The sequence below is a fragment of the Syngnathus typhle genome, linkage group LG21, assembly GCF_033458585.1.
Source record: "Syngnathus typhle isolate RoL2023-S1 ecotype Sweden linkage group LG21, RoL_Styp_1.0, whole genome shotgun sequence".
NCBI classification, from domain to species: Eukaryota; Metazoa; Chordata; class Actinopteri; order Syngnathiformes; family Syngnathidae; genus Syngnathus; species Syngnathus typhle.
In genome coordinates this window covers 8,555,221-8,566,777 of record NC_083758.1, presented here as the reverse complement: position 1 = coordinate 8,566,777, position 11,557 = coordinate 8,555,221, and the positions used below count along the sequence as shown (strand labels likewise).

Here is an 11,557-nt window from a genome sequence, read left to right as displayed (position 1 = left end):
CACTTCATCTGGCTCCTCTCAACGTGGAGGAGCAGCGACTCTACTCCGAGTCTCTCCCGGATGACCGAACTTCTCACCCTATCTCTAGGGGAGAGCCCGGACATCCTGCGGAGAAAACTCATTTCGGCCGCTTGTATCCGGGATCTCGTTCTTTCGGTCACGACCCATAGCTCGTGACCATAGGTGAGGGTAGGAGCGTAAATCGACCGGTAAATTGAGAGCTTTGCCTTTTGGCTCAGCTCTCTCTTTACCACCACGGACCGGTACAAAGTCCGCATTACTGCCGACGCTGCACCGATCCGCCTGTCGATCTCGCGCTCAATCCTCCCCTCACTCGTGAACAAGACCCCAAGATACTTAAACTCCTCCACTTGGGGCAGGATCTCATCCCCGATCCGGAGAGGGCATTCCACCCTTTTCCGATCGAGGACCATGGACTCGGATTTGGAGGTGCTGACCCTCATCCCGACCGCTTCACACTTGGCTGCGAACCGCTCCAGTGAGAGCTGGAGATCACGGCCTGAAGAAGCCAACAGCACCACGTCGTCTGCAAAAAGCAGAGACGCGATGCTGAGGTCCCCAAACCGGACACCCTCAACGCCTCGGCTGCGCCTAGAAATTCTGTCCACAAAAGTTATGAACAGAATCGGTGACAAAGGGCACCCTTGGCGGAGTCCAACCCTCACTGGGAACGAATCCGACTTACTGCCAGAAATGCGGACCAAACTCTGGCATCGGTGATACAGGGACCGAACCGCCCTTATCAGTTGGCTCGGTACCCCGTACTCCCGAAGCACCCCCCACAGAACCTCCCGAGGGACACGGTCGAACGCCTTCTCCAAGTCCACAAAACACATGTGGACTGGTTGGGCGAACTCCCATGCACCCTCGAGGATCCTGCTGAGGATGAAGAGCTGGTCCACTGTTCCACGGCCAGGACGAAAGCCACACTGTTCCTCCTGAATCCGAGGTTCGACCTCCCGACGGACCCTCCTCTCCAGCACCCCTGAATAGACCTTACCAGGGAGGCTGAGGAGTGTAATTCCCCTGTAATTGGAACACACCCTCCGGTCCCCCTTCTTAAAGAGGGGAACCACCACCCCAGTCTGCCAATCCAGAGGCACTGTCCTCGATGTCCACGCGATGTTGTAGAGACGTGTCAGCCATGACAGCCCCACGACATCCAGAGCCCTATCCGGGCGGATCTCATCCACCCCCGGGGGCCTTTCCACCGAGGAGTTTTTTAACTACCTCAGTGACTTCGACCCCAGACATTGGAGAGTCCGCCTCAGAGTCCCCAGGCCCTGCTTCCGCAATGGAAGACGTGTAGGTGGAATTGAGGAGGTCTTCGAAGTATTCTCCCCACCGACACACGACGTCCCGAGTCGAGGTCAGCAGCACGCCATCTCCACTGTAAACAGTGTTGACGTTGCACTGCTTCCCCCTCCTGAGACGCCGGATGGTGGACCAGAATTTCCTCGAAGCCGTCCGGACGTCATTCTCCATGGCCGCGCCAAACTCCTCCCACGCCCGGCCGGGTTTTTGCCTCAGCAACCGCCGAAGCCGCGTTCCGCTTGGCCATCCGGTACCTGTCAGCTGCCTCGGGAGTCCCGCAGGCCAAAACGGCCCTATAGGACTCCTTCAGCTTGACGGCATCCCTTACCGCCGGTGTCCACCAGCGGGTTCGGGTTTGCCGCCACGACAGGCACCAATGACCTTACGGCCACAGCTCCGGTCGGCCGCCTCAACAATGGAGGCGCGGAACAAGGTCCACTCGGACTCAATGTCCCCCGCCGCCCCCGGGACGTGGGAAAAGCTCTGCCGGAGGTGGGAGTTGAAGCTCTTCGTGACAGGGAATTCCGCCAGACGTTCCCAGCAGACCCTCACAGAGCGTTTGGGTCTGCCAGGTCGGACCGGCATCTTCCCCCACCATCGGAGCCAACCCACCACCAGGTGGTGATCAGTTGACAGCTCCGCCCCTCTCTTCGCCCGAGTGTCCAAAACATGCGGCCGCAAATCCGATGACACGACTACAAAGTCGATCATCGAACTGCGGCCTAGGGTGTCCCTGCACACATGGACACCCTTATGCTTGAACATGGTGTTCATTATAGAAAATCAATGTCGAGCACAGAAGTCCAATAATAGAACACCGCTCGGGTTCAGATCGGGGGGGCTGTTCCTCCCAATCACGCCCCTCCAGGTCTCACTGTCATTGCCCACGTGAGCATTGAAGTCACCCAGTAGAACGATGGAGTCCCCAGAAGGAGCGCTCTCCAGCACTTCCTCCAGGGACTCCAAGAAGGCTGGGTACTCTGAGCTGCCGTTTGGTGCATGGACACAAACAACAGTCAGGACCCGTCTGTAACACCTATTTTGTTTTTGACAGTGGTTACAGTAATTTAGATAATGGACCAGTTCTAAGTTCGGCTATATTTGTAGTGGTGATAGAATAAGCAAAATAAATGACCACAGACCAAGGTTTGAACTGAACTGCCGTCTTATTTTAGTCGAGAAAATAGTTGACATACAATGTACAAACAATAGACATACAGACATACAATTTACATTTAAACTCAACGTTAGTTGAAGAAAATAAGTTCCCTTTCAGTTAAACTTTTCAGTTTAAAGAATTTCAATTTCAACCCGGGTTGTTTGATTCATTCTAAGGTTCAATCCGTTTAGAGATTGAACCTTAGAATTAATAAAACAACCCGTGTGTTGTTTGAATAATATTCAGTACAGGTAAGTAATTGGAAAACAATAGTAAATCTAATTTGAGTTCAGTAAAGCCACTTTTAAATTCCCTCCATTTCACTGATTTTGTTCAAACCAATCAATATTTCAATAACACCATTACAGCATCATCATATATATATAAATAGTTCACAAAAATAAAAGTGACAAAATGTACAAAACTCAAAACAATTCAGCAAAAGACTGAACGACTTTCGATATCCAAATGTCTCTATATCCCTTCAGTTGGTTTCTCCTGCTTTGTTCCTGAATAGTCAATCGATCCTTTCCGAATCCACCTCGGTGTAGCAGTGGGAAAAAAAATTAGGGATAGATCCTACCAGGTTCGATGAACCACGTCCAGCAAGTGCTCTCCGCTCCTGCGTGAGAGACAATTCAAAGGCCTCTTTGGTGGCTCGCCATCTTGCGACTCGCACAAGAAATCAGCTTCGTTATTAGTTCAGAGGTTTCTGAACCAACTCTCGTGAATCAAGTCCCGTTCCGCACTTAGTGCATCACCAAGGTGGAAAAAGTTTGGAAACAGAAAAATAAGTCCATCAAATACAAAAACTTTATATAATCCTGTGTCACGTTCTCTCTCTCTCTTTAGTTGAACGGACTTACTCCCGTATCACCTTCGTCGTCATCTCCCAAAAAAAAAGACGGCGGGAAAGAAAAAAAGTAGAGTTTGCATTTTTGGTCACATGGGTCTTTTTTCTTAGGTCATCATGTCTCCTTCAAAATAAAAGTGAATGTTCACACTTTTGTCATTTTATCAAATATAAAACAATAATAAAATAATGAATTTGTATTGTTTTAATATTTTACACGCTTTTAATCTGTTTAGAAGATATTTACAATGTACTTTCTTTTGACTGTTTTTATTAATAGGCTCTTATTTTACAAGGCTATGTTAACCTGGGTTACACGTCCCCCCACCCGAAGGCGGAGGGAGGCTACCCTCTCGTTCACCGGGGTGAACCCCAATGTGCAGGCGCCCAGCCGGGGGGCAATAAGTATACTTACACCTGCTCGACGCCTCTCACCGTGGGCAACTCCAGAGTGGAAGAGAGTCAAGCCCCTCTTGAGAGGGCTTGTACCGGAACCCAAACTGTGCGTGGAGGCAAGCCCGACTATATCTAGTCGGAACTTTTCTGCCTCGCACACCAGCTCGGGCTCCTTTCCAGCCAGAGAGGTGACATTCCATGTCCCAAGAGCCAGCTTCTGCAGCCGGGGATCAGACCGCCAAGGTCTGCCTTTGGCCGCCGCCCAGCTCGCACTGCACCTGACCCCTTTGGCCCCTCCCACAGGTGGTGAGCCCATGGGAAGGGGGACCCACGTTTCCTTTTCGGGGTGTGCCCGGCCGGGCCCCATGGGCGAAGGCCCGGCCACCAGACGCTCGCCTTCGAGCCCCGCCTCCAGGCCTGGCTCCAGAGGGTGGCCCCTGCGACCTGCGTCCGGGCGAGGGAAAACGGGATCCATTTATTTTGTTTGTTTCTTTTGTTTGTAATAAGGGGCTCGTGTGAGCCGTGCTTTGTCTGGCCCCTCACCTAGGACCCGTTTGCCATGGGTGACCCTACCAGGTGCATGAAGCCCCAGACAACATGGCTCTTAGGATAATAGGAGCACGTAAACCCCTCCACCACGATAAGGTGATGGATGACTCATGGATGGGTGTTTTGTTTCTAGTCTGACGGCATTTCGCTCAGATGGTGGGCAAGCCCGCTCGCACGCGAGAATTCCAATTTGAGCCCAACTCACAGCCTGCTCGCACCACGAACAGCTGATGGCGATGATTTCTTAACTGTGAAAGAACTTCTGCTGAAAGCTCTGCGGAAGGAAAGGACAAACAAAAGACGAGGACGGAAAGGGATGTCGCTCGCAGAGACCGTTTGATGGGGCAGGCGGGCGGGCGGCCATTTTGCCGGCCTGCCTGCGTAGCTGCCACCGACCTTCCCGCACTGCTTGCACTTGCCGTCCTGGCGCCGGCGGTGCACCCAGTGGTGCCTCAGCACGTTCTGCCGGCAGAGAGCAGACGACAGCGCCGCCTTACACCTGGCCCCGCTCGGACCTCCCGTCGGGAGACTTACATCTCGCGGGCACCGCGAGCCTCCTTCCCTGAAAGTCGGCTTGCACCTGAAGTGGATCTTGATCCCGAGAGGGCCAAGGCGTCACGTCAGGGCTTTGGACTTCCTGTGTGTGTGCGTGCATGCGTGTGCACTACCTTCTCCAGCTGCTCAGTGCAGCTGGTGTGGACGACGATCTTGCAGGCGGCGCACTTCTTCCTGGGCGCAGACTTCTTCAAGCACAAACACACAGGTCGGCTGTCAAGACGGGCAGGCAGCAGATGACTTGGGGCGAGCGAGCGAGCTCACCGCAGCCTTGAGCAGGCAGGCGTCCTCCCCGAGGTAGCAGAGTTCGCCCGAGCAGCTGGTCTCCATCCACAGGTGGTCGCCGTTGACGGCGTTCTCCTGCCGGGTGGATGGGCGGGCGAGACTGCCATCATTTTCGTGCCGGGCTGGGATTGTCAGAGCACGCCAGCGGAGAATTTGCTTTCTCCCAAAGTGAATTTCCCCGTCTGTCTGTCTGTCTATCTATGAAGTGGGCGGGCTTGTACAGACAGGGCAGGGCAGGGCGTTGCTCTGACACCTTTGGATGCCACGGCGACAATTACGTTGGAAAGGCGCTCGCTCGCTCGCTCACACAGTGAGACCAGACGACGCGAAGGAGACCGACGAGTGAGTTTGCTTTCTTCTTTTTGACCCGTATAGACACATAGTTTTGCTTTTAAAAAGAGGCGACCGTTTCTGGCATTATTTAGTGAGCCGGCCGGATGGTCGGACGCTTTCTCCATATATTGTCAGTGGTTTTCTTTGATTGAAGTTTGGGGGAGGGGGGGTCCCCGGGGGTCCCCTACTTCGTTAGGGAACGTAACGACAAGGAAGCGAAGCAGGTATCATAGTCAGTGTCGAGCGGCCTCGAGAACCAGGAAGCGAGTGCTAATAAGGGTGCAAATCAGGCCACCTTCTGCGCTTTGGGTGTGGAATGGTGTTGTACAAGAAAATCAAGGTTTGCCTTTTGCTTTCAGTTTCACGGGGGAAAGATGGCTCAGGATGCCAAGAGCAAGAAGCTGCTGTTGGAAACGCTGGAAGACCTGGGGCAGGAGGACTTCAAGAAGTTCAAGTATTATATGCGTCTGTCTCAGAGCAAAAAAGAAAACGCAGACCGGATTGACATCGCCGAAGAGCTGGTGAACAGGTACGGCAAGAAGGCTGTGGCGAAGGCCAGGAAGATTTTGAAGAAGATCAGCAACTATGAACTGGCCAAGAAGCTGCAAAACAAAGGTAAGGTGAGCGTGGCTTCTGGTGGGGGGGGCTTTCCACAAAGCAACTCTCCGATGCTGCCCTACCCCTCTTGCCCCCTTCACTTGCCTCCTTGAGTGGAAGTGGCGGCATGGGCGCAGCACGCTTGCGGCCAGGCCTAAAGACGCGTTTGATCTCCTTCAGGTGGCACCCGTGCGCCCTCAGATAGCATCTCCTTAGAGGTCCAGATGGGCGAATTCAAGCGGGAGCTGCAAGAGAACCTGCGGGCCATGTACTGGAAGGCTCCCGAGGGCAACACAGAGCCCGGCCAGCAGGAGGCTCTGGAGAGCGTCTACACCAAGCTCCACATTAACCGCGGCGTCGCCGGTCTCCCCGACAAGCAGCACAAGATCCTTCAGATGGAGATGCGCGGCGAAGACGAGGAGGAGGAGTCCATCGAGCCGTGCGACATCTTCAAAAGCGAGAAGCCCCTTCGCACCATGGTCACCGTGGGCTTCGCGGGCATCGGGAAGACCTTCCTGGTGCGCAAGTTTGTCCTGGACTGGGCCAACGGGACAACCAACACAGACGTGGACTTCGTCTTTCCCTTGCCCTTCCGCGAGTTGAACTTGGAGGAGGGGAAAAGCTTTTCGCTGGCAGAGCTCATCCAGCACTTCATCTGCGACAGCAAGGCGGCCATCGAGATGCTGCAGGACATCTTGGTCAGGATGCAAGATTTGGGCAAGCGCACCTACCAAAGCAGCAGCGTCAAGATTTTGTTTGTGCTGGACGGCTTTGACGAGTGCCGCCTCAAACTGGACCTGAGCGACGAGCGCAAGGAGCGCCTGGATGTGACCCGAGCGTACCCCGTGGAGGTCCTCCTGGCGCATCTCATCAAGGGGAACCTGCTTCCCTGCGCCCGGCTTTGGATCACCACGCGGCCCCAGGCGGCCCGCGACATCCCGGCGCGCCTGGTGGACGGCAGAACCGAAGTGAAAGGCTTCAGCCGCTCCCAGAGGCTGGACTACTTCAGGAAGAGGTTCCCCGATGACGAGGAGGACGTCATCAAGCACATCCAAAAGTCCCCGAGCATTTTCATCATGTGCCACATGCCCATCTTCTGCTGTCTCACCGCCACCCTTCTACGAGATTATCTGCAGCACAAAAAGGAGCTGCCCGAAACCCTGACCGAGATGTACACAGAGTTCCTACTCTATCACCTGGGCAGGTCCGAGGAGCGAGGCGGCCAGAAGAGCACGGCGTACGTCAAAGCGCTGGCCAAGATGGCTTTTCGGCATCTCATGAAGAAGCAACAGATCTTCTACGAGAGCGACTTGCGGGAAAGCGGCTTGGATGACCCGCAGGTCGCAAAACACTCGGGAGTCTTCACCGAGATCTTCGAGGAGGTACCCCCGCTCAAGAAATACCAACGCGGCAAGATGTTTCAGTTCATCCACCTGAGCATCCAGGAATATCTGGCTGCTCTCTACGTGATGATGAGCTTGTTCCAGGACAACAAGAACGTGCTGGGAGAGCTCCCGTTGCATTCCGAGCAGACGTCGCTCGTCCGGGTCCACGAGGCGGCCATCCGCAAAGCCTCAGAAAGTGAGGGAAACCTGGACTGGTTCATCCGCTTCTTGGTGGGCCTTTCCTTGCAGTGCAACCAGAAGCTCATGGGTGAGCTGCTGAAGGCTCCCAAGAACTTCAGCCACAGCAACGCAGAAACAGTCGACCTGATCAAGCAACAGATAGACAAGAACTCTCCTGAGGAGAACATCAACTTGTTCTACTGTCTGAAAGAGCTGAAGGACGAGTCCCTGCTGGAGCAGCTCCAAATTTACTTCAGCGGATTCTGGTACAACCCTGAGAACGTACCTCCGGCCATGTGGTCGGCCCTGGTCTTCTTCTTGCGGGCTTCCATACTGAACTGCTTCAATCTCCACGAATACGCTCCGTCCGACAAGGGGCTCCTGATGCTGCTGCCGGTGGTCAAGGCTTCTCGAACATCATGGTAAGTGCCGTCGAGCCAGCACGTTGAACCGGCCGCCCACATGTGTCAGCCGGCCGCCCTCTTGTCTTCTCAGGCTCAGTTGCTGCAACCTGAGCAAGAAAAGCTGCGAGGCGCTGGCCTCCGTTCTAAGCTCGCCCGGCAGCCTGAGGGAGCTGCATCTCGGCCACAACAGCTTGGGTGATGATGGGCTGGAGGCGCTCGCCGCCGGACTGGCAAAGCCGCAGTGCACCTTGCAAGTTCTCAGGTAAGGATCCCCTCGAGCGGCAGAAGGCCAGCCGGCCCAAGAACCTTGGGCTTGTGTCAGCCGGCCGCCCTCTTGTCTTCTCAGGCTCAACAACTGCAAGCTGAGCAAGAAAAGCTGCGAGGCGCTGGCCTCCGTTCTAAGCTCGCCCTGCAGCCTGAGGGAGCTGAATCTCAGCGACAACGACTTGGGTGACGACGGGCTGGAGGCGCTCGCCGCCGGACTGGCAAAGCCGCAGTGCGCCTTGGAAGGCCTCAAGTAAGGCTCCCCTTGAGCGAGCGGCAGAAGGCCAGCCAGCCCTACAACCTTGGGCTTGTGTCAGCCGGCCGCCCTCTTGTCTTCTCAGGCTCCGCGACTGCAAGCTGAGCAAGAAAAGCTGTAAGGCGCTGGCCTCCGTTCTAAGCTCGCCCGGCAGCCTGAGGGAGCTGGATCTCAGCCAGAACGACTTGGGTGACGACGGGCTGGAGGCGCTCGCCGCCGGACTGGCAAAGCCGCAGTGCGCCTTGGAAGGCCTCAAGTAAGGCTCCCCTTGAGCGAGCGGCAGAAGGCCAGCCAGCCCTACAACCTTGGGCTTGTGTCAGCCGGCCGCCCTCTTGTCTTCTCAGGCTCCGCGACTGCAAGCTGAGCAAGAAAAGCTGTAAGGCGCTGGCCTCCGTTCTAAGCTCGCCCGGCAGCCTGAGGGAGCTGGATCTCAGCCAGAACGACTTGGGTGACGACGGGCTGGAGGCGCTCGCCGCCGGACTGGCAAAGCCGCAGTGCGCCTTGCAAGTCCTCTGGTAAGGCTCTCCTCCACCCCGTCGAGCGAGCGGCAGAAGGCCAGCCGGCCCAAGAACCTTGGGCTTGTGTCAGCCGGCCGCCCTCTTGTCTTCTCAGGCTCAGGAGTTGCAAGCTGAGCAAGAAAAGCTGCGAGGCGCTGGCCTCCGTTCTAAGCTCGCCCTGCAGCCTGAGGAAGCTGTATCTCAGAGACGACTTGGGTGACGACGGGCTGGAGGCGCTCGCCGCCGGACTGGCAAAGCCGCAGTGCGCCTTGCAAGTCCTCGGGTAAGGCTCTCCTCCACCCCCGTCGAGCGAGCGGCAGAAGGCCAGCCGGCCCAAGAACCTTGGGCTTGTGTCAGCCGGCCGCCCTCTTGTCTTCTCAGGCTCAGGAGTTGCAAGCTGAGCAAGAAAAGCTGCGAGGCGCTGGCCAAGGCTCTCCGGTCCAACCCCTCCCACCTCCAAGCGCTGGACCTGTGGTCCAATGACATCGGAGCGGAAGAAAGGCGGGTCTTGGCAGAGGTCCAAAAGGATCCTCGCTGCAGTGTGGAGATCGAGTGGTAGGTTCCAAACATCTTCCAGGGCGCTCGCTCGCTCGCTGGTCTGAATGGACCGGCCACACTTGTGCGTTGAAGAAAATGGGTAGCTCCAAAAACAGATGTGCTCACAGCTCATGGACTCAAGCAGCTAAAGTCACACCAGAAAGAAACATTGGAAGCATCTCATTCTAGCTAGTACACACCAAATCAATAACGACCACAGAAGGAGACATTTTTAGACGAGATGTGATGGACTATGTGGTCATGAGAAATGTTTGGAGAATAACTTGATGATATATTTGTACTTGGTGTGCACTTTGAAATAACAAATGTTTTTTTTCCGTGTATAATGCGCCCCCATGCATAATACGCACCCTAAAGATGGCATGTTGATGCTGGAAAAAAGCCTGTACCCATGTATAATGCGCACCCAATTTTTTAAAAAATTTCCTTTTTAATTTTTTTTAATTTATTTAATTTTTAAGTCCCAATGATCGTCACACACGCAGGGAGGCGATGGGTCCCATTTTTATAGTCTTTGGTATGGTCTTAAATAGGCTGGATGTATTTTTTTTGTTGGCGTTGATTTCTCCGACTGCCCGTAAAGGCACCACCGCGATCCGTGCGCGCATGTGAAAAAGGCGTGCGGACGTGAAAAAGGCGGCTCTGTATGGGAGAGACGTTGAAGAGGAATAAAAACACCCTTGGAAACCAAAACTTGCCCCTCGTCGTGACTCGGAGCCGCAACAAATGTTTCGGATTTGTGTACATTGTGACAGACGGCAAACGAGCAGGTGATCTATTGCGGTCGCATGGAGCGTGTTTGAAGGGAACAGCAGAGAAGAAAGGAACAAAGCAAAGGGTTGTGAAATAAAATATTACCTGTAATACGGATTTAGGTAGAGAACTGAAGTCTCGCTCTTTATATAGCTGACGTGTCTTGCGCATCCGTTCTGCGCATTTGTAATGGCGGCCTCCGTATGACGTCCGGTCCGTGATGGAGATTAAAAAACAAACAATATTTGACAATAACACACCATCAAGGATTGCACCATGGCATCAAACGATGTGTCGTCAATTATGAATTTTACCGAGTAAGTGTGTTGGGCAGGATGGCTGAATGCGATGCGCCATTGACAACAAACAAGAAGAAAGGTGATGTTTTATTTGGAGGGAGATTTGTCATGTCTCGTCCCCAGTTTTGCTATGTGTCTAGGTTGCCATAGTTTCTGTTGGCGTCGCCCCTCTCTTCCTGTGTCGTCTCAATCGATGTAACGAGTTTTGTATTTAAGTCCTGTCTGCCCCTCGCTCACCGTCGGATCATTGCATGTCTTACTGTCATGATGTCTGTTTGCTTTCTGTTCCTGTCTTTGGTAATGTCACACTGTCTTTTTGTTCCACGACTTTGTCAGTCAGTCCTGTTGTTGGTTTTGTTTTCTGAAAAAAAATTAAAAAAAATTTGTACCCATGTATAATGCGCACCCCAGATTTTAGGACAATAAATTCGTTAAATTTTGCGCACTATACACGGGAAAAAACGTTGTTTTTTTTTGTTTGTTTGTTTAAATGGAAGTCCCTGACAAAGTCAACAAGTTTCAACGCAAAAAACAAATGTATGAAGTACTTTATGCATGTTAAAACTCAAAACGTGCAGTAATGACCCTAACAAGCTAACAAGGTTAAAGAAAGCTAAAGAAATACTTACAGAATAATGAAGGCTTTCTCTTTTAACCGGCCAACAAGCCCAAACAAGTCGCCTCGCTTGTTTCTGCCGCCGCCGCTCACTTCCGCGTTCAGGCACGTGTAATACGTATTGCGTCATCAAAACGTCATGACGTACGCGACCCCACCGCTTCAACGTCAACGTAAAAAATGCCATTTATATTGATACTAAATAATAAGAAAAAAAAAAGTTTCCTGGAAATTCCCTGTCGTGATTTATGCGGGCAAATTCATCATCCTTCTTTCACTTCCT

The 11,557-nt window shown here is 53.5% G+C and overlaps 3 protein-coding genes across 6 annotated transcripts in view; 2 read left to right on the top strand and 1 right to left on the bottom strand.

Annotated features, from left to right (window-relative positions):
• Positions 1-8,171, top strand: part of LOC133145332 (NACHT, LRR and PYD domains-containing protein 3-like) — a 55,849-nt gene extending 47,678 nt beyond the window's left edge. The window contains exon 3 of the mRNA XM_061268735.1: positions 6,243-8,171. Within this exon, the coding sequence (XP_061124719.1) occupies positions 6,243-8,053 (1,811 nt within the window). The 3' untranslated portion in view covers positions 8,054-8,171. The remainder of the gene's footprint in view (positions 1-6,242) is intronic.
• Positions 1-11,557, top strand: part of LOC133145317 (NACHT, LRR and PYD domains-containing protein 12-like) — a 128,774-nt gene that overhangs the window by 105,380 nt on the left and 11,837 nt on the right. The window contains exons 16-19 of the mRNA XM_061268671.1: positions 8,378-8,548; positions 8,637-8,807; positions 8,896-9,066; positions 9,164-9,331. Of these exons, the coding sequence (XP_061124655.1) occupies positions 8,378-8,548; positions 8,637-8,807; positions 8,896-9,066; positions 9,164-9,331 (681 nt within the window). The remainder of the gene's footprint in view (positions 1-8,377; positions 8,549-8,636; positions 8,808-8,895; positions 9,067-9,163; positions 9,332-11,557) is intronic.
• On the bottom strand, positions 2,483-11,426 carry LOC133145345 (diacylglycerol kinase iota-like). 4 transcript variants are annotated; one of them, XM_061268755.1, is made up of 5 exons: positions 11,288-11,426; positions 10,465-10,556; positions 5,112-5,207; positions 4,961-5,035; positions 2,483-4,883 (listed from the first exon to the last, which is right to left on the bottom strand). In XM_061268755.1, the coding sequence occupies exons 2-5, from the start codon at positions 10,528-10,530 to the stop codon at positions 4,494-4,496; spliced, it is 627 nt and encodes a 208-aa protein (XP_061124739.1). In that variant the 5' UTR covers positions 10,531-10,556; positions 11,288-11,426; the 3' UTR covers positions 2,483-4,493. The 4 variants fall into 4 exon arrangements, with proteins under 4 accessions (XP_061124739.1, XP_061124740.1, XP_061124738.1 ...); XM_061268756.1 differs by lacking the exon at positions 10,465-10,556 and having other exon boundaries at positions 2,483-4,754; positions 4,827-4,883; positions 11,288-11,425; XM_061268754.1 differs by having other exon boundaries at positions 10,465-11,019; positions 11,288-11,417.